The 22,998-nt window shown below is 40.0% G+C and overlaps 1 protein-coding gene across 3 annotated transcripts in view; it reads right to left on the reverse strand.

Moving 5' to 3' along the window:
* SYBU (syntabulin) overlaps positions 1 to 22,998 on the reverse strand; it is a 104,998-nt gene that overhangs the window by 32,670 nt on the left and 49,330 nt on the right. For all 3 annotated transcript variants that reach the window (XM_081111311.1, XM_081111309.1, XM_081111310.1), the window contains one exon: positions 12,982 to 13,179. In XM_081111311.1, coding sequence (XP_080967437.1) covers positions 12,982 to 13,179 — 198 coding nt within the window. The remainder of the gene's footprint in view (positions 1 to 12,981; positions 13,180 to 22,998) is intronic.

The raw sequence follows: 22,998 nt of genomic DNA on the forward strand, positions 1-22,998 counted from the left end.
TTCAAATGAAACCATCGCCTCATGAATGGACACAAAGCATTTAAAGAAATACCAGATTGTCAAAGAGAAGTGAATGCCTACACAAGTCAAGGCTAAGCCTTCAACAATGTTGGAGCACGACATTTAGAGTCATGGTACCATGATTATATCCCAGTGGGCAAGGGAGAAATTACATCCAAACCCCACACATTCCTAAATTTAACGGCAAGCTGGCGAGGCTTTGAGGCAAAGGCTGGGTGTACTCCATGCATTCCAGCTATTTAAATATGCAAGGCACTTCACAGTGCTGCCCGGGAGAGAGGAGCAGGAGAGGCCCGCTGTGCCAACGGGAGAACAGGATTGAGGGCCCTCTGCAATAACTGTCGGCATATTCCTTCCAAATAGGTTGCTTAGACTAAACACATTTATTAAGCTTCCACCAAAGTTCTCCATTTTATCAGAATAAATCGTAAGGAGGTATTCCTGACAAAATAGGGCTGATACAGACAAGATGGTGAGTGGACATTCAAATGCCTTCAAGATGTGCTATTTGGAAACGTGCCTCATCTTCTCATTTTTATAACAGTAATGACAGTGGTCATTTGTTGAGCACATACTGTATACTGGGCAAATATGGTCTCTACAAACCCAGCTTCTTGCCAAATGCTGACACTGAGTTTTGCAAAACATGCAGGATATGATGAATATAGTCTTGCTATATACCAAACAGATTTTGATTCTCACAGCAACCTGAGAAGGCTAAGTATTCATGATTCGTCCATATTATAAAGAAAAAAAAAATGTTTCTTTTGTTACAAAAGAAACCCTTCCACCCATGAACTCCTTTGCGGGTGACCTGGTCCACCCTATTCCATGTCTAAATAGAAGGTGAGGTACCCTCCGCCCACAACTACCTCCCAGAAAAGAAATCCCTTTGTGTTAGTGTCTTTCCAAAGCCTCTTATTATAGAGGTCTCTCTATAATTACCTTCTTTGAACAAAAAGTCTCCATTTGGAAAAGACTCATCAATCTGAACTGACCTCCATCAGGGCTAACCTGGGCTGCCTTCGGAGGTCCACTGCCAGGATTGTTTAATATGAAGGGGGGCAAGAAACTGAAAGACAGATTTTTAATTATTCCTGTGGTACAACTCCTCCAGCCTTTTAAAGATTACTCAAATAACAATTCAGTCAATGGCGAAGTTGTAGGGATCACAAAAACTCATATCCCTTGCTAACTGAACGGCTTTGGGTACCAAGGATAATCAGGTACAGAGGAAACAGCAAAACCCACTGTCTCCAAGCTATACATGGATGCTGCGACAACCTGCCTCTTGTCCTCCAATGTCCCTCTCCATGTCCCCCTACTTCCATAATAATAGGTGACTAAGATGTCCTGGGATATAATTAAAAATGACACATTTCACTTCCGCTTCCTGGGTGCGGGGTCCTTTCCCCCCTTCCTTCTGCCTAGTCGATGACAGTCAACGACACAGCTGCCTACCAGCCTGGGTTACCCAAATACCTAGGTGCTGTTTCACAGGAGACCAATGAGCTTCGTTTACTTTTAACATCTGTATTTTGTGTGGGTCTCTTTTTACAGTCACTGAACTCATGTCCTCACAGGACTTATCTTGACAACAGGCACCAGACAATGGATTCAGAACTGCTGTATGTCAAACAAACTGATCGGAAGTGAAGATAATTTGCTCTGGCAAAGATGAAATCACGTTTTTTTAATTAACTATGATGAACAAAGTCAATGTTTTTAAATTAATAATAGAGTATAAATACATTTAACTAAAGTAACAAATAAAAAAACCCACCGGACGTTGACTATTTCTTCCACATCCCTAAGGCTTACTCGAGTGAGCGAATAAATGGAACATTTTTAATCTCATCAGGAAAATAGGGGACCTTATATTCTGTCACATACATTGTATTCATATACAGGATTGGGAAAGGGTAGGCCTACAGCCGTGAGAACACAATACATGGAATTTATTCTTGTATTATCATTTATTCATTATTGTAATATTTCCATGCAAATGATGGTAAACGTACTTTTGCCTCACCCTGTAGCCTCCTTTCTAAGCCATCTAAATTTAGTGTACTTGCTTCCAGTTTCATCTCTTCATAAGCGAAGCTCCAGAGTAGCCAGAAGCATCCAAAACATACTAAAACTTAAATTGTGTCTCTCTTCTTAAAACCCTCCAATGGCTTCCCATCACTCTAACAATACAGACCTCACCTGCTACCACCCTTTGCTTTCTAACTCATTGTCCCAACCTCCGCCCGCCCCCCCCCCCACCCCAACTCTCCCTGGCCCCTCCTAACTCTCCTTACCTGTGAAGGATTATGGCTAAATTCTCAGCTCCAAGATCATCTCCCCAGACACTTCTGTGCCCCATCCCCAGTCACTGTCATCATAGCATTGCCTTGTTTTACTTGTCACTATCTGAACTCATCTGGCTTGTCTGCTTGTGTGTCAGCCATCTCTCCGTGTTAAAGGCAGCTCATGAGAACAGTCATCTTGTCTGTTTTTTCACTCCTCTACTCTTAACGCCTGGGACAATGGTGTCAGCACAGAGTGAATACTTCTTTTTTTTTAAATATATTTTATTGATTTTTCACAGAGAGGAAGGGAGAGAGATAGAGAGAGTTAGAAACATCGATGAGAGAGAAACATCGATCAGCTGCCTCTTGCACATCCCCCATTGGGGATGTGCCCGCAACCCAGGTACATGCCCTCGACCGGAATCGAACCTGGGACCTCTCAGTCCGCAGGCTGACGCTCTATCCACTGAGCCAAACCGGTTTCGGCTACACAGAGTGAATACTTAATACATATTTGTTGAATGAATGAATGCCAGCCAGTCAATGTATAGCTGGGATTCAAACCTAGCTTTAGCAGAAATCTTATATGTGGCGAAGTAAGAGGTTTATATTTCCTTTAGAAATAGAAAGTCTTCCTTAGACTCTTACATGGTGACCTCCTTCCCGCAATGCCACAAACATTCTAGTAGACTGCATCTTAGAACATAAGGCCACTGTTGCCAGGTAGGAACAGTGACCGCATTTAACCACAACTTTCATCCACGTAGCTTACTGCCGCACCTTGGCTGCTATCAGGTACAGGCTTAGCTGGTGGAAGACTTGAACTCACTGACTTTCCCAAATGAAGATACTGTATTTTTCAACACATCACTTTTTGTCAATAACCCTACAGTACACCAAAATGCCACACAACAAATTACACCGACAAAGAAGACCGAGGGATCAGGATACTTGTCCCTTCTGGCTCCTTACCTGTCAGGGAAAGGGCACGGTTTGCTCACACATACGGTCTGGAAATTCTCTCTGTCTGGGTTCTGGGTACCTCAGCCCTCCTCCCGCCCCTGAATGATGTGGAATGGCTCCAGCTGTTGCCGGGTATTTCACCATCCCTTGTTGGATCTCCTTAACTAGGTCTCTGCCTTTACATGCAGACGGCCTCTTCAATAAACTCTCCTCCTCACTAAGGCACAAGATCAGATTTCTGCATGATTTACAGCTCTGGGTTTGTGAGTCTGTGTGTGAAAGAAGTTTCCAGGTTTATTTCTCTTGCCAGCAGTGGGTGTGTGGTCTGCTGGAGTGTCTGCTCTGTATGACAGGCTATAGTGCTTCATTCTCTACACGTTACCGCACGTAGGAAGTGCTTGGCCGGCGCCCAAATCAGTGGCTAGATTCTAGAACATTGTACATGCAATAAATCCTAGTGAGCCAGGATTTGGATGGCAGGCACCTTTGGGGAGAAGAGGATTATAACTGACGAATTCTGAGGGAAAAACCACTAGCGGACAATTTGGGAGCATTACATCGACTGGGGGCATCATCAAAAGCACAGACGGGAGAGGCATGAGAGTAAATATGTAACCCCGCCATAAACATAAACACGACGTCCACTCATCACAGTTCAGCTTGGTTTTACTGCTCTGGTCTCTGGTGGAAAGAAGCGACAGACGTTATAATCGTCCACCACAGAACAGTCTCTGCTATATTCAGGGTGAAAGAAAGTTCCAGAGGTCCATTTCAGTATCAATGCAAAGCTCTTGTTTAAGCTGAGAAGGTCTAATGATCTTTGTTTACGCGATAGGCAGGCAGCACATAAACATTTTGACAAGTAGAGCGAGGACCAGTTCACAATTGTATGGAAAATACTGAAGACCTTAACATTTTTTGATGTTCACATCCTCATGGTATATTGTACCAATCTGCATCCAAATGGCCTTATGTGTTCAACTTCCTGTATGTCATTGAAGTTACACTAATGTTCATTGATTTGTTATCAGCAACAGCCAGCAGAATCTACATATAGACTGTATCAGCGAATTTATAAAAATTAATAAGACTTTTTTTTTAGGGCTATACAAACATTAGAGGAAAATAATTTCTATCTTATATCAACACATCTTTTTCGATTATCACACTCCTCTACTGCAATTAAAATCAATCCTTTGAAAGCAGATCTTTCAACCAGTGCAGTAGTTAGGAGTTAGGAGCAAACTTATTCTGTTTAAAATCCATTTACAAGCTGTGTGACCTTGGGTGAGTTACTTAACCTCTCTGTGCCTCCTTTTCCTCATGTGTAAAATAGGAGATAATGATTTCCCTTTTTAGCACTGACATTAAGGTAAAATGAGTAGAGTGCTCAGATTTTAGCCTGGGACAGTCAGTGCTCAATAAATATTAGCTAAAAAATGTTTAAAATCCAAATTTCAGTGTTATCCAAGCTCACAATTACGTGTCCTCACAGATATTTTCTTAAGTCTCCAGAATAGGTGACAGTTGTTATTTGAGGCTGGGCCGAGATACTGCAACCCCTTTGTAATTATAAGCTATTAGAAAAATAACGCCTTGCCAAGAGTGCTGGAAGTTTCCATATAACCAAAATCTTCTCTTTTTGGCACTAAAAGTCTAGTTTTTTCTACTCTACGAAAATATTTCTCTTAAGACCTTTTTCTGCCCCCAAACACATCATTTTCTGCCAATCCCACCACTGCAATGACTCAGCCTGTTTCTAGAACATTAATTACTGCACTAAGTGCCATAAAGCATTTAAACATTTAAATGCTTTTTAGTGGCCTTTTGTCTGCTCTTTCGTATTTTCCCATCTCTTTCCTCATCGGCAATGTACCAGCTGTCAAACTGTACTCTCGTCAGTGTCCTATAGCAACCATTCCTCCAGATTTACGTAAACGGGAATCACACGACATGCTAGACTTTTGTTTCAAATAAACATTAAGTTCGGTGTAAGAGAGTTTTAAGGGTTTCCTTGGAAATAAAGTGCATTGCATTTGTGACCTATCTATTTTAAGACTACACATGACCATTATTACTGAGAAACTACTTGTGCCAGGTCCAACGCCGGGCACTTTACATTCCGTCGTCTATTTAATCTTCACAACAACCCATTGTACAGATGCTAACCATTAAGTTTCAAGACTAAAACTAGCAGCTGAAGCGCACACTCGATTTGAACCTAGCATGCCGGACTTGAGAATCTGGTAATTAGAAAGCACCCCCTTCTCCTCCTCCCCCCCCCCAAGGTAGGACAAGTTAGGTCACCTGGGGAGAAGCCCTGTTAACGCTAAGCTCCCAACTCTCCTCTAGGCAGCGCAAGTTATTATAAGAATGGCCTCCCCAGGTAAGCTGTCCGGCTCTCATTTCACAGAACTCTCTTTGAAGTGAAAGCGATGCTGGTGATAAGCGCAGGGACGTCTGCAGGCTGTGGGCTGTGTGTGAAAGGACGTCTCTCTCCTAAGGGAAGCAGTGTTGATCGGTCCCTAACCTAGTTGGTGCCCTTCTGAGTTTCCTAGCAAATGCCCCCGAATGTGGAAAACAGCTTTTTTAAAGGAACCAATCCTCTGTTATTGTCGCGAAGTTATTATGCTTCATCTGGCCAGGTTTCCAATTTCAGTGGCCTGGGTGCCATCTGATAAGGGGATACTAACGTGGTCTGAATGCTGATAAAATATGGTGGGGTGGCATCTTTCAAATGCAGATCTCAACGTTTCAGTTTCTCAGTGTGGATTTCTTTACAATCAAAGTGGCCCCGACTATTTGCTCTTTACCTGTCCTCTTAATTGCAGGTGCTGGGTTTTATTTTCTTTCACATTTTCTTAATTTTCTTGATTTCAGAGGGGAAGGGAGAGGGAAAGAGAGAGCGAAAAACATCAATGATGACATAGAATCATTGATCAGCTGCCTCCTGCATGCCCCCTCCCCCCCGCATCGGGGATCAAGTCTGCAACCCAGGCACATGCCCTGACCAGGAATCGAACCATGACCTCCTGGTTCGTAGGTCGATGCTCAACCACTGAGCCACGCCAGCCGGCACACATTTTCTGATTATTCGTTTAACGTGTTTCACTGTTTCCTTTGCTCTGGAGAAAGGATTCAGGGCTTGTATTTGTAAAACATTGGCCCTGAGTCTTTTTCTTCCAGGGTAAGATACAGTGCTCCCCGAGCAGTAAATCAACATAAACGGAGGCCCGGGAATGCCGCTTGATGTACTAGCGGTAACCCAACTAAGGCCTTTCCTTTCTGAGTAAAAAAAAAAAAATCTCTTCGGGAAAACTGCAAACTCAATATAGGAGGAGCACCTGGGCCGAGGAACGTTCCAGCCCCGAGTCTCCCACAAGTTCCCAGCTGGGATACCTTCACCCTTCACTCCTTTCCTCCTGCTCTGTGCTGCAGGCCCGGCGTAGGACAGTGTTCTCCCTGAGGTCATGAGCTCCCTAAGAGCCGGCTGCCACTGAGGCCACGGCTGCCACATCTTCCCGATGCTCCCCCCACAGCAAACAGGACTCCTCGCACACCGTGCGCCCCCCATTCTCAGTGAAGGATGTACTGGACGCCTCCTGTACCGCAGGCACCCTCTTAAGCTCCGGAGAGTCCATGTCAACCTCTGCTACACTGACTTGTAGGCAAAAGGAACACATCAAGCCACGATCCAACTGGACTGTAGGGATGTTTCCTTTTGCCCTTTGGTGGCAATTTTCCATGAAATCCGCACAGGCACTGAGAGAAGCCAGAATAACAGAAGGCTCGCTGCCTCTAAGAAGTTCCAGGAGTCGTGCCTGGCGGAGGGCAGGGCTCCCACGCTGCGTGTGCCACCGTGCCCTGTTGGGAAGGGGCAGGCTTTGCTGCTCACCTTCCTGAGCCCTTCCTGGCGGCCTGTATGAGGTGCACAGCAGTTTGCCAGGATCTAGAACAACCAACCTAAAATTAAATGGGCTCCTGTTCTTTATTGTTCAAGGGCCATGAGCATCTGTCTACGAGGCACTAATTGCTTGCTATTTTAATAAAATGGTATTGGTTCTAATGAGACGGTTTATTTTTAAAAAGTAGAGCGTGTACCAAGATCGGTTTGGGCTGAGGAGAGACAGCCACTTGGGGCTAGGGAGGAGGGGGGACATTTTAACCTGAGAACTCTGTCTTCTGGTGGTTAACAGATTAGGTCTCTGTGCTTTATAAATGTGGGAGTCATCCAGGGGCCTCATTTTCAGGATTTCCTCTCTTCATATGTATGTGACTGACAGGTTTATTCTGCTGAAAGTTCAGAGAACTATAGGCCAAGATGCAGATTTTTCTAAATACAAAAAGAGCTTACTGTACAGAACTGGGTCCCATTCAAATGCTCAAACAATGTTTTCAGGGATTGCCTTAGGCATTTTAGGCAACTAAAAAGTAAGCTTTAACCTCTGAGCTTGGTTAAACGCAAATAAAAAATATATTTGCACAAGGTCCTTACCTGCTTAGGTGATAGGTATACCTATGAGTAATGAAGTTGGAAGCAGTTGACAAAAGTGGTGTGTCAGGCTCTGCCTCTGAGAGGCAAGGGTCATTAAACTAGGATTCATAAATCCTAATAAAGGAGATCTATGAAATCTCAGAAATAGTATGCAATATTCTGTGCTTATAGGTTTCCTTCTGGAGTATGGGTCCATGACCTTCAAAATTCTCAAAAGACAACTGTCCTTCCTCCCTCTCTTCCTCTCTCTCTCCCCCCCCCCCCCACTTCCTCTTTCCCTCCCTCCCTTACTTTTTTTTGTGTCTGCATTTTCTTCATAAAGACCTAAGGCCTTAACATTCTCAGCAAGACAAGTGGCTGATCCTTAGCAAGTGAGTTAACTTCTGCAGGATCAGGAAGTTGCTGGTGTGAATTCTGTGTGCACACGTAGAGTTTTAAGTCTTATGTTAACATCACTATTCTTTATTATGATTATTAAAACAAGGAAGGTCAATGGAAATCGTAACTCCTATTTTAAACTTAGTTTGTTCTTTTTGCACCACACCTGTCTTGTGTTTCACTATTTCCTTGTGCTGTTACCACTGTAAAATGATTTTAGAATGAGTGGTGGATATTTGGGGAGATAATTTGGGGTGGATAGCAAAAATGAAATAATCTCAGGTTGCATTCTAATCCTACGTTACTTTCACAATGAAATCTACCTTTTCTTTGCAATCCATGAGGCTGACATTCTTTCCAGCATCATTTTATCTTCTCAATCCCAGAGGCCACCTTTGCTGCATTTGAGGTCAACAAACGTTGACCGAGCCCCCAATATATACCGGCCCTGTGCACTAGGAGAACTGAAAGAGGATGACAGAGTGCCTACTCTTAAACTTACATCCCATGTGTTATGAAAAGACACTCATCACCATTATCCATCAGGGAAATGTAAATTTAAAGGCACAATAAAATACAATTCCCACTCACTAGAATGGCTATCATAAAAAAAGGTAAGCAATAACAATTGTTAACAAGGACGGATGCAGAGAAATCAGAGCCCCCACACATTGCTGGTGGGGATGTAAAATGGCACAGCCATTTTGGAAAAACAGTTTGGCAGTTCCTCAAAGAGTTAAACATAAAGTTACCACATGTGTCAACAATTTTACTCCTAGCTATATATCCAAGAGAAATAAATTCATGTCCATACAAAAACCCGTACCTGAATGTTCATAACATATTCTTCCTAATAGACAAAAAGCAGAAACAACCCAAATGTCCAGCCACTGTGAATGGAGAAACAAGATGTGTATATCACAACACCAAGGCAGGAGATTAGTAACCGGGGAAGCTGGAGGTAGCACTGGTGAGAGGGTACCTGGGGACTCTGTATTCTCCACTCAATTTTTCTATAAACCGAAATTTCCTTAAAAAAAAGTCTACTTAATAATGTGGCTTATCAACATAATAGAATGTTATTGATCCGAACCCATGCTATATTGATGAACCTTGAAAACATTATGCTAAACAAAAGAAGCCAAACACCAAAGGCTGCATATTGCATGACTCCATTTACATGCGCTGCCCAGAGCAGGCTGACCCATAGAGAGAGAGACGAGGTTAAGTGGTTGCCAGGGACAGGGATGGAAAGGGAGTGTGCAGGTGACTACTTGTGTGCACGGGGTTTCTTTTGGGGGTGATAAAATGTTCAGGAACTAGATAGTGGTGATGTTGCACAACGTTTTGAATACACTAAAACCCACTGAGTTGTGCACTTCAAAGGTGTGGATTTTATGGCATGTGAATTATATCTCAATATTAAGAGGACAACTGAGCTGGAGGAGGGAGAGAGGCAGGTCTTGTCCTTGGGTCCTGAGGAGAAGCCGAGTTTTGCCACCCAAAATATGCCTTTTGGGGAAATTAGTTTAAGCTGGTTATTTTTAAGAACCAAAAGAGTCAAGAAGAGCCTTTGACTTCCCCGCCCTCTCACCTGCCTAAAGGAATTTGGATGGAAGAACCTGCTTTTTCAGGAAGCTATCACCTTAGTATAATATAAACTAAGTGTGGCAGACAGGGAGAAAGCTGCAAAGTCTGGTTGTTAGACTCCCATCTGTGCCCCATTGTTTCTGGGTGGCCTGGCAAGAATTTGTTTAACAAATTTTTGCTCTTTTTCATACACCTGTGAATTGCTTACTTCCCCTTTGAAGCCTTCTTCTTTGTCCAGAAGTGCATAAAAGCTTCAACTGCCTGATTTTTCCAGGAGTCCCATATTCTTAGGGAACCCCCGTTTATACATTTGTAATAGGATTGGTTATTTTCTCCTGTTAATCCAGCGGTTCTCAACCTGTGGGTCCCGGCCCCTTTGGGGGTCGAACAACTCTTTCGCAGGGGTCGCCTAAGACCATCGGAAAACACATATATATTTACATATTGTTTACAGTAGCAAAATTACAGTTATGAAGTAGCAATGAAAATAATTTTATGGTTGGGGGGTCACCACAACATGAGGAACTGTATTAAAGGGTCGCGGCATTAGGAAGGTTGAGAACCACTGTGTTAATCTGTCTCAGGTCAATTTGATTATTAGACCAGCCAGAAGCACTTAGAAGAGTAGAAGAAAAATTATTTTTCCTCCCACACAGTATACAAGGTAATGGTTTTATTTCTTGTCTATAATTAACATGACATTCTTTACCTCACTGCCTCTGTCCTAAGTATTGAGGACACCCAACACTCTCTTTACCATATCCATCTTTCTTTTTCATATGCTGTCTTCCCCACTGCGTATCATTCCTTTTCTTTTTTATATGATTCAAAAGCAATAGATTATTAACAAATTCATCACGACTAACATTTATCAGGAGCCTAGAAAAGAGGGGACTTCTTTTTCACACAGTTTAAGTTTTGCCCTGAGATTAAATGACGTTCTCTTTGGTTGACTAAACGCAAGATGAAGAATAATCCATTAAGATATGCTGTGCACATCAATTATTCAGGAAGAACAAAAGTTGACAGAGATGGAAGAGGATGCCAGACCTTCCAATGGAAAAGGACACCTGCCAAGCTTTGCCTCCATTGAAATAAAGCTGTCTATAGCTCCTTGCACAGTAATGTCATCACCAAACAAAAATTAGAAGACAAATGTAAGGAAAGAGGACTCATGCAGGCTATTAATCTGTCTTTTCAGGCTCATAAATATGTATAGGATAACTGTGAATGTTAAAGAAAATAATGCAATATAGATGTTGTCTCATAATGCCAATGCTCATGTCCTTTTACTGAAAGGTTAAAACTTCAGTTCTACTGAAACTATATTTGCTCACTTAGGGTATATATTTCTGAGATATAAAATTTATATATTGCAAATTCTGAAAATTGACCTTTTCTAATATTTATGGTATTTCACCCAATACAATAATGATCTCTATTTCATTGAATAGTTTTTAATATTTTGTAATCCTTGAATATGTATATTTTCATATACATAACTGGTGTATCAGTTAATAATGTGGATTTTTTTTCAATAGATGGAGTTACACATATGTTGATATATATGCGATTTGATATGTATGCTATTTTGTTGTACTGACAACAAGATTCAAAACTTCATATGCCAAATTTTCTGAAGGTGTTAACATCATAGGTATCTTTACACTTAAAAATGTCAAATTTCGTGCCAAAAAAAAGAGCATTTGCGGGAAGTTTTAATTCATTACTTTATTTGGAAGAAAAGTGCTATTAGAAGTTATCATATACTTTGGAAAGCTTAAGGTGAACATGCTCCATCTCAAGGTACTTGTGAACGCTGATCTAAACACTTTAAAAGTGATGATTTCGATGTGAAAGACAAAGAACATCCAGTCAACTGAACAAGTTTGAAGACCAACAATTACAAGCATTATTGGATGAAGGTGTGTGTCAAACTCAACAACAACTTGCAAAAGGATTAAATGTTGCTCAGCAAACAATTTCTGATCGTTTACAAGCAAAGGCAAAGATTTTAAAGGAAGGAAAATGGGTGCCACATCAACTGAAAGAGAGACAAATGGAAAACCGAAAAGTCATCAATAAAATGTTGTTTCAACGGCACAAAATAAAGTTTTTTTGCATCGAATTGAGACTGGCGATGAAAAGTGGATTTATTTTGAGAATCCCCAAAATGCACAAAATCATGGGTTGATCCAGGTCAACCATCAACATCGACTGCAAGGCCAAATCGCTTTGGAAAGAAGACAATGCTCTGCATTTGATGGGATCAGGAAGGTGTGTATTATGAGCTTCTAAAACCAGGTGAAACCGTTAATACTCATTGCTACCGACAACAAATAATCAATTTGAACCATGCTTTGATCATAACATGAACAGAATGGGCCAGAAAACACAGCAAAGTAATTTTGCTTCATGATGACACACCATCACACACTTCAAAACCGGGTAAAGACACGTTAAAAGATCTTGCCTGGGAAGTATTAACCCACCCACTGTATTTACCAGACCTTTCTCCTTCAGATTACGACTTGTTCTGATCAGTGGCACACGCACTTTCTGAGCAGCACTTCAAAATGTAAGAAGACGTGGAAAATTGGGTCTCTGAATGGTCTGCCTCAAAACAAGAAAAGTTCTATTGGGACGGTATCCACTAATTACCTGAAAGATGGCGGAAATGTGTAGCTAGCGATGGACATTACTTTGAATAAAGCACTTGTGATGTTTCTCTTGAAAGTATCATGTTTGATTGCAAAATCTGCATTAGTAAGCAGTACAACTGGTACATATAACATCATATTCATATTTCAATCTTTAAAAGCAAATAAAATAACTAGGTTTGCAAGTATGCTCAGCCCTAAAGATCTGCATCAAGATAACCTCTTCTTTTCATAATTTGTGGGCACTTTAGATGGTACCAAGTAACTTCTTAATATAATTTATGTTGGGATTAATTATAGAGTTTAAGTGTCTACTAGATCATCCAGTTTACATTTCTTCAACGTTGCTCCATCTTCTGTGTCTTCATAATGTACTCCTATCACCATAATGACTCAATTTTTAACAACTAGTGCAGAAAATATTCCACTCTTTGTCCCACATCCTTTTTGAAAACAGATGTTTCTGGGTTCTGGGTGCAGCATTAGTGTTCCCTGTCTTGACATACAGGTGTTTCATTTCAAGTGTGAATTCACTGCAGTCATACCACGCTGATAACAAGATGAATATAAGTGCATTTACCTGGCTTTACAAGGCCTGACTTGGGTTCCTTCTTATATCGAGCTGACTGGACGCTTCCCTCGCCAACCATTCCAACTGTGCATTTCTTCCTGGTAAAGTCTTCATCACTTCCAGGGCGAAAGCCAACAGGACTGTTTCCAGCATCCGAGGGTGTCTTCACAGGAGACACGGACTGGCTACTAGGACAGCCAGTGTCATCTGGAAGACAGGAACCAGCAAGTGTTCAGTGAGGAGGAGGAAATCAATGGTGGCCGAGAGAAACATACAGTGAGCCATGCACATAAGTGCGCGCATGCGCGCACACACACACACAAACATACACTTTGCTTATCAAGCCCCAGGCTAATGCCTGTAAATGATTCTCCTTTTATTTTCCATATTTCGGTCAATCATTTTAACAGAATATATCAATGATCAAACCAAAAAACTTATATGCTTATATGCATAACCCATGGACACAGACAATAGTGTAATAAAGGACTTAGGGAGAGATGGGTGTGATGGAGGGGGTCAATGGGGAACTGGACATTTGTAATAGTTTCAACAATAAAGATAAATTAAAAAAATAAAAAATATTAATGATCAAAAAACATATTTTAAGGCAATACCTTATAAGCTTTTTGGATCACAAGTATTTCTGTAATATTCATGCTCTCAAAGCCTAAAGGTTTGTAATTTACTTTTGGGTCATAACTGTCCATGGATTTTTGATGGGGTTAAGTAATAATTCAGCACAGGAACCTGGATCATTAATGGGAAAGCTTCAGAGTTGTCTGTGTTAGAAAAAAAAGTTACTTGAATATTATTGACCACACCCAGTTTTTGATCACTAACTTGGCCCATCATTTGGTTAACAGAGTGAGAGATAAGAGAGCTGGCATTGTGAGTTCAAGGAAGCAGAGAGAAGTGGTCCTGTTTTGTTATTATGTATATCCAAAAGTCTTGCTGTCTGGGGTAAATAAGTAAAATGAATTTTGATACTCAAAACGTTCTCTTAACTTCCAAGTTACAGATTACCACTGTCATTATTATAAATGAATATGCATGATGGGAAGTGACCTGTGTAGATGCTTATTCAGCAAACAGGAAAGTTGTACTGCTGACTCCTGGAAGTGCTTTCCACACTTATTAAATATTTATGATGGTTGGTTAATTCAGGTATACTTTGATGAGGAGAACTTTATGGGAATTTAATGCAAATCAATATTACTTAAAAGTATGTCCACTCAAACTAATCAATCAGTGGTAATTTTCATTACTAAATATATCTTTGTTACACAAACATTTTGATGCCAGAGTTACCTTAGTAACTAGTTAGACAAAAAAAAAAGAAGACATTTAGTAAAACTTTTAGAAGTATTATACTTTTATGAATATTAAAAGAACTAAAAATAATTTGCCATCTATGGAAATCTGTCTTAAAACTCCATAGCTTGACTGAAGACAGAAATAGAACTAAGCCTGAATAAAATATACCAATTGTCTGAATTTAGGATCCATCTAAAAAGAACTGCCATTGCTTCATTTTTGGCCTTCATTTAAGTTTCTATTATGAAATAGCCTAGTTCCTGGAATAAGTGAACATGGTTCTGGTAAAATGATTTATTTCTCCTAATATCCTTTTTTTTTTTTTAACTTTTGGACATAGTGTACATAGGACCTCAAGAGTCTACTTCTGGAAGTGAATGGTGCTTAGTGCACTGCCTGTGCCTACTGCCTTTGCGGCTCTTTTCAATGTGCTATGTTCTTCCTGAACTCCTGAATTACAGAGTGATGAGAACCCCTCTTGGCTGCTCCTGCGCAGCTATTTCATGGCTTCTTATCCCTGCCTTTCTCTTACGTTTGCCGGTCCCATGTTTCACCCCAAAGAAATCCGAGCTCCTTCTCTAAAGGTGCAAAGCCATGACCAGACAGATGCCAGCGCTTTGACAAGGCTCCACAGGTCTGCACATAGCCTCAGGAGAGTCTCTCCTGGCTTCCTACCCCAAAGCAGATCAACCCAAAAGAATGCGGCCTAATCATTCAAAATTACCCATTGCCTTTAAAGTCTTTTCTTTATGAGTCGGTTCCATAAAATACTTCTTTAGAAAGAGAGATGGCCCAAATAAATAAAAATCCATGCTTCAGATTTTCTACCCTAAAAAGTAATTTTTTTCTTGGAAACTCAGATTTCAAAGTGACACTATTAAACAATTCCTGGTGTTGAGAAACTATCAAAAGTATGCTTTAAATAAACAGAAAGCATATGTGTCCTGTTTGGTTCTATTATCATTATGGTTAAAGTTAAGTAAGAATATGTTTGTACCATGTCTTCAGTGCTAGTAATTTCAAGGATTAAGTGCTTGGGTCTTATTAAAAATTGGAAACTGAAATTATTTAGAATGATAACAATTTAGGGAAGGCTGTAACAATTTTTCATTTTCCACTTGGAGTGTGTGCCTTACCTTTCACTAACATGTATAGCCAGTATCTTCAGAGACAGGTATTGAGAATAAAATTTTTAGTATTTTTTAACTGATTTTAGAGAGAGGGGAAAGGACAGGCAGGGAGGGAGGGGAGAGAGAGAGAGAGAGAGAGAGAGAGAAACATCAATCAGCTGCCTCCTGAATGCACCCCAACTGGGGATTGAGCCTGAAAGCTGGGTATGTGCCCTGACTGGATATGGAACCAGCGACCTTTTGGTGGATGGGACAATACTCAATCAACTGAGCCACACCCACCAGGGCTACCTAAATAAAATTTTAACTTTAGTTACCTAATACATCATTTGAATCACTACATAAACTAGTGTTGATCCAGCAGCTCTTACCTGTCTAATATTGTGCTTCATATTAAACAGGAAACCATAGGAATACAAGACATGGCCTTTCATTGGTTAAACAAATATACCAGTATATCAAGCCTCAGCACTGCACCAGCCCACAGGCATTACGCCCAGTCCCATTCCGATGGCGCGTATAAATAAACCCAAAGAAGTTGGGTCCATGGCACTTACAATGCAAGTGGTATTTCCTATACACTGGCAAGCCTATTAAGGCAAATTCATAGCCATGAAAATCTGTGAGCTAGAGAAGCTGGGACATTTGCCTGTTTTGTCTAGTGGGACGCACACTAACAAAGGAATCTGGCTTTGCAAAGGGCAGGGCCATAAATTTTCCTACCCCGGAGAGCACACTTCAAGTTATGCAAAGTAAGGCCAAAGCCAGGGCCAGAGAACTTCCCATACGGGAGGGCTATCTCATCACCAGTGACACCTGAAGTATTTTCCTCCACGCAGCACTGAAGGAGTGGTTATTTTTTCAACGTCATGTTTAAGGCCCCTTTCCCCCTCTCCCCCTTCCCTCTTCCTCCTACTCCTTTTTAAATTCCTGGTCACAGTTGGAAGCAGATCACCAGTCCAGATAGAGATAATTCTCCTTTCCAAAAGTCTATGTAAAATATTCTTCATTCACATTTACCCCGAGAATAGTGCAGACACGTTGATGTTCTCTGGCTGCTCAGGCCTAATCTTCCACGAGCCAAGCTGCACGTGGATCAAGTGCATATTGAAGAGATTTATTTATTGAACCGGCTTTGGGTAAACCCTTTGCCTGTGCCTTATTTCCTGCTGCTACCTTGATTCCTGATTTGTCCTGTAGAATCCAGAGATTTAGAAATGCAACATTTATAATAGCTTCTGTCAGTTAGGTTAGTATAAAGAAATTATCAGTGAAAGGTAGTTCTACAATGATTCCATGAAAAAACTGTCTCTGGGCAGGAAACGGCAGAAATCCTGAATGATCTACCCCAAAAGCGTAAGTTGTTCCAAATTTACAGAAGCGTGCCAGAGAAAAGTGAGAGCATTTTAGTCTGGTTTTGGCACCAGGGAAGCTTTGCTCCAAGGACTTTAGGAAGAGGGTGTAGAAGGCTGTCTGCATTGGAGAGGGAGGAGTTTTTCTTTTAAAACACATAGAGGCACGTGTGCACACATCCACTCACATACCAGCTCTTACACTATTGAGTTTTTACACTTCTTTCTCTATTATTCATGGTAAGAGTGACTCTACCACACACACACACACACACACACACCAGAACCATGTTCCATGCTTTATACAATGCAGGATACATTTAAAAATATAGGATGATTTCTTCATGGGGTCAACATTTAAAATCCCACTAACAAGAGCCACTGGTGAAACTCAGGTAAAAGTGGCCCTCATCAAGGCCACATCTAAATGACCACTAACTACAGTGAAGGAGACACATTTACTAGTACATGGCTTCCTTGATGTACATTACAGAATAAGTTATTTTGCTGTTGTTGGCCTTGTTTATTTGCTTTGGACCTGTCAATATGCAGGTCTGAGAACAGTAGAAAGAATATTCCCAGATCCAGGAACCCCCAGAAGTTGAGGCCTAACTAAAGTGTTGTAGGAGATATACCTACTAACTGCTCATAGTTATAATTTGGAAAATAATAGTTTCCAAATTATTGTTAAAGGAAAAAAATGTAAGGTCTATAAAGACAGATGGGAAGACCAGGCACCACTCATAGGTGGAATCTAATGAACAAAATAAACTGATGAACAAAACAGATCCAGAGACATAGAAGCATGGAACAGACTGATGAATCTCGGAGGGAATCGGGGGCAGGTGGGGAGAGATTAACCAAAGAACTTATGTGCCTATATGCATAACCCATGCACACAGACAATAGTATGGTGAAGGTCTGGGGGTGGGGGATGGGCACGGGGGGATGGGTATGGGGTGGAGGGGGTCAAAGAGAGGAAAAAAGGGGACATCTGTAATACTTTCAACAACAAAGAGAATATTTAAAAATTGTTTATCTATTTTTCCTCTTTGCATACATTACAGCTCTTTGAAAATATGGGAGATAATTAATAATCGTATAATTACTCCACTTACAGTTCTGAAAAAGATGTGCATAGGTATCTTTTAAAATAATTTCAATTTTATTTTAAATGCAGTAGAAGAACTTATTAGGAAAGAAAATCTATTGGGGTTTTTAAAATTTTAACTTAATATTTTTATTATAAAAGTAATAATTCTCACTGTGAAAATCTGGAGTGCAGAAAAGTGCAAAACGCTAAAGAAAAAAATAAATAGGTAGTATTTTCCTATAACTGTACTAGCAACAAAAAATATTTAACAATTTGGCATATTTCTTATTAATCTTTTCTTAACTACATATGGTTGTATCTGGTTGCTTGCTTGTTGTTTTGCTAAAATTTCAACATATATTATAGACAGTTTTATTACTCTGCTACTGACCATTTCTCCCTGGAATTTGTTAGCCTAGAAAGAAAGCTATTAACAACTAACAGGAGCCAACACAAAGGGGTCCCAGTTGGCCAAAGATGGAATAATTTGGGCATGAAAAAGAATAATAAATGCTACCAACTGATAACCATTGAATATTTTTAAAAATCTGATTCACAGTCGTACAGAAAAGCAAAACTAGAGAGAAAAAATATCCCTTTCACTCACAAGAATCCCAACCCACTGGAAATCATGGGAGGTGACCCAGGGACCATGCTATATGTTGAAATTTGTTAACTGATTTTAGGAGAGAGAGAGAGAGAGAGAGAGAGAGAGAGAGAGAGAGAGAGAGAGAGAGAGAGAGATTAGAAACATCAATTGAGTGCCTCCCATACTAGACTGACCTGGGATTGAACCCACAAGCTAGGTATGTGCCCAGCCAGAGAATCGAACCTGAAACCTTTTGTTGTGTGGGACAACATCATCTGTGCACCCAGTCAGGGCTATTTTGTAATTACGTCTAATTAAATTACCTGGGCTACAAACATAATCAATGCAGTAGAGGGATTAGTACCCACTAAGCGTTCTGAGTGTCACCAACAACAGAGGACAATAGACAGACATCGTGCACCTTCTGATGGTGGGAGGTGAAGCCCACAGCATGCCCCACGAAGTATTCTCACCACCAAAAATTTCCCCTGAATCTATTCAACTTTCAAAGCTAATGTCCACCTTATAAAATACGTGGAGAAGGAAGTAATGAGTTAAGTCAGGGCTTGGTGAACTGTAAGTATATAGCCTGCAGGCCGATCCTAGTTCGCTGTCTGCGTGTGTGTACAGAATATCTCTGAAACACAGCCATGCCCAATCCTTCACACGTTTACTCTGGCTTCCACGCTCACCATGGCAGAGCTGAACAACTGTGACAGAGATCGTCTGGCCAGCAAAGGTGGAAACAGGTACTCTCTGGTCCTTTACAGAAAAAGTCTGCGGGCCTCTGGGTTAAATGATGCCATGAGGAAGCAAACAGACACTTCTGAGACAATCGGGGCCATTTCAATGTTCTACATCATCAAGGAATTATGGTAAGTGCGTTAGCAGTGAAGATGGCACTATGATTATGTAAGAAATTGCCCATTTTTTAAAATAAATGCATGCTGATATATGTAGGTAGACATAAGATGACATGATGTCTGGAGTTTTGCTTTAAAATGCTTCAGCAAAGTAAAAAAGACAAGAAAAGGGGGATAAATGTAGCAAATATGATGATCTCCTGCTGTTGCTAATGCGGGTAAAGTGAATAAGCAGCATATTGGGAATCACTGCCGTATTCTCTCTGCTTTAAAGTACATTTTACAAAGTTTGAAAATATTTTATAAAACATGTTAAATGAGTAACTTTAAAACAGATGTAGACATTGTATCTTAAAAAATCAATTTCTTCTTGTAGGATACTTTAGGTTGTTTCTAACTTTCTCCCTATTAGTAAAATTGCTTTAGTAACATTTTTACAGATAAATATTTGGTCAAGTTTTTTTTATCATCTTAAAGAATTTATCTCTAAAATTAGTGGAATTACTAAGACTTCCAAGAAGTTTGAGACAACTTACATTCCTATGTTATTGTATGAGAGTATACCATTTATTAAATTCGTGTCAGTATTGAATATGATTTTGCTTGCACGTTTGCCGAGTTAATAATGGAAAATATATTTCTGATGTTTTAGTTTGCAGGTATTTAGTTATCAGTGAGGCTTCCTGTGTCTCACATGTTCATTGGCCTTTTTACTTATTCTATGAATTGTTCATGTCCATTGACAACTTTTCTATTAAAGTGTTAAGAATTTCTTTCTGACCTGGAAGAAATCCTTGTATGTGAAAGGCATCAGCCCTTTGTCATCTTTCACCCAGTATGCTGTTTGCTTTTAACTTTATAATGTTTTTTATTTTCAAACCTTTTTTATTTCTAGTTGCCAAATCTCTCCATATTTTTCCTTTGATTTCTTCTAATGCTTTAATGCTTAGACTCTCTTTCTCTACTCCAAATCAACCAAATTTTATATATTCTTTATTGTCTTTTTATAACTTACTTTTTCATCTAAATTTAGTCCTTTTTGATGAGGTTAGATGGTAACATTATTTTTTTTAATTCTTAGAAAATTTTTCCTTTCCATATTACTGTGCAATGTTTTTCTGATGAAATTTCTATAGCAATGAATGTTTTTTGCAAAGTAAACAAAAATATCTACATATATTTTAAATCTACATTTTAAAATACTGGGATTGCCCAAAGTGTGTATATTTTATACATCATTTCCTAACATTTAACTAAAGTGCCTGACAACCAGGGCTGTGAAACACATTTGGTGGCAATTATGATGACTAAGTCCCTATTTACTCTCCTTGAATCAATTACATTCACGAATAAAACACTAGGTTCTACATGTAAAATATTTCTTGAAAACCTAAGAAACATCTCTAAAACTTTTGGTTCTAAATTTTTGAATTTAGATCTCGGAGCTCATTACTGAACTAAACAATTCCAGAAGACATACGTAAAAATAACAGGCAGAGGAAAACGTGGTCTTGCCCCCATCAGATCTTGAAACATTCAGTTATGATTTGATGCTATTCAATGTTCAGTTGGACATTTTGAGGGAAAAAAAATCTTTGCTATTTTAAGGAAACAGTACTTAAAACTATATGGAAATGAACTGATTCTCGTGAATGACAGGCAGTAATGTTTATAGACTAGTTACTCATCCATTCAAATATTTATTGAGTATCTACTATGTGCCAGACACTGTTATAAGTGTTATTATTCTTACTACTTTAGATACTGACATTTTTGAAGATAGTCTGATGAACACAGATAAAATGCCACAGTTTACACTAACTGTTAATCTGAACCCTGTGAAATACCACAGACCATTCAAATGCATTGAAAAGAGGTACAGTAAGAAAAGTATTACAATGCACGGACTATAGGTAAGGTGAGAAATGTAACATTTATTAAGTAGTTATCACGTGGCAAGAACACTACTTTTTATCATATAATTTAATAATATGTCATTTTTTAGGTGGGAAAACTGGGGCTCAGAGAGGTTAAGCGTTTTAGTCACACATCTACTAAGTAACTGACTCAAGATTCAAACTCAGGTTTGCCTAAATGTTACGAAGTCCTTGTTTTTCTAACTACCACAAGCTAGCTGTTTTCAAAAATGTTCTATGCCGTTGTTCTAAGAGGAAACAGCAGCAATTTGGGGAGTGCTCAAATTAAAAACAGACAAAGGAAGCTGTTAAAAGGAGCCATCCCATAATAAACAGACCACAAAAATCTGAGGCAAGAAACTCTAGATGTTTCCAGTTTTTCCAATATTCTTGCTTCAACACAGTAACCATATAAATGCTTGCCATTCAAATAGCTTTGCATTCCAGGTTTCCAATAGCAACATTTGAACTTCTATTCCTTCATTTAATTTTAGCATCTTTTTGGAGTGAGAATTCACAAGTCTACAAGGCTCTGCACTAATCTGGCTTTAGCACTGTACAATGAAACACTACCTAATTACCAATGTTGAAGTGTAAGAATCTCATTCATCTATCCATCCATTCATCCACCCTTTCCACAAATAATTACTGACTTCCTATACCAGGTAGTCTGCTAGATATTAGGGGTGTAATGATGATCAAGACTCTAAGATCCTTGTCAAGGAGTTCACATTCTAGTGGTGGAGAGAGACATTTAATAAACAAGTAAAAAATACATAGAGAAGATACTTTGATTGTGATGTACTTACTGTTAATGAACAAATTGGGCGATATCAGAAAGACTATCTAGGTGGGAGGTGGGGAGGTACTTCATTAAACAGGTTGTCAAGGAAGGCCCTGAAGAGGCCATTGGAGCTGAGTCCAAAACATGAGAAGAAGACAGTCATGGAAAAGGCAGGGGAAAGAACTCCAGGCAGTGGGAACAGCAAGGAAGTTGGTGCATTGGAGAAACTGAAAGGAGCCCAGGAAGGCGGATGGGGAGGAAAGGATTGATGATGAAGTCGAAGGGAGGTAGAAGCCCGAGGATATTCAGGACGGTGGCCAGGAATCCTAAGTGCGTATTAAGTGCAGTGGAAGCCATAGCATGCATTAAGCAGATGACAACAATTTTGTTTGTGGAGAACAGGCTGTACTAGTGATAATACATCCAGCTAATATTTACTGAGTGCTACTAAGTACCAGGCATGTTCTAAACCTTAACACCGACCTTAACATCTAATATCCCCCTGAGGTCGGCATAACTCTCATCCTGCTGTGCAGAGGGCGTGAAATACCAGCACTAGCGTTTAAACCACCTGCCGAGGTCACAGCCAGGAAGTGGCAGAGCCAGGACATGAATCAAACAGGCTGACTCCAGAGCCTCCTTCTTAACCATATGCTGTGCGGATGCTTCAGGAATGAAAACACAGAAGCAAATAAACCCATGAGGAGGCCATGGCCATCGTAGACGTGTGAGATGATGTGGTTTGACTAGGGAGATAGCACTGGACAATGAGAAACGTAGATGGATTTGGGATAGATTTTGAAAACATAATTGAAAGCATTAATTTATGACCATGAAAAATAGGAGGGAGAAAGAATGTCTGCTAGGTTCTTTGCTTAAACAACAAGGACTATGGTGGTCATTTCTGAGTAGGGGGTGAAATCCAGACTTCTGTTTTTGATAATGTTAAATCCGAGGCACAAATTATCCACAACTTTGGAGA

Source organism: Myotis nattereri, assembly GCF_964212035.1.
Source record: "Myotis nattereri genome assembly, chromosome: 17".
NCBI classification, from domain to species: Eukaryota; Metazoa; Chordata; class Mammalia; order Chiroptera; family Vespertilionidae; genus Myotis; species Myotis nattereri.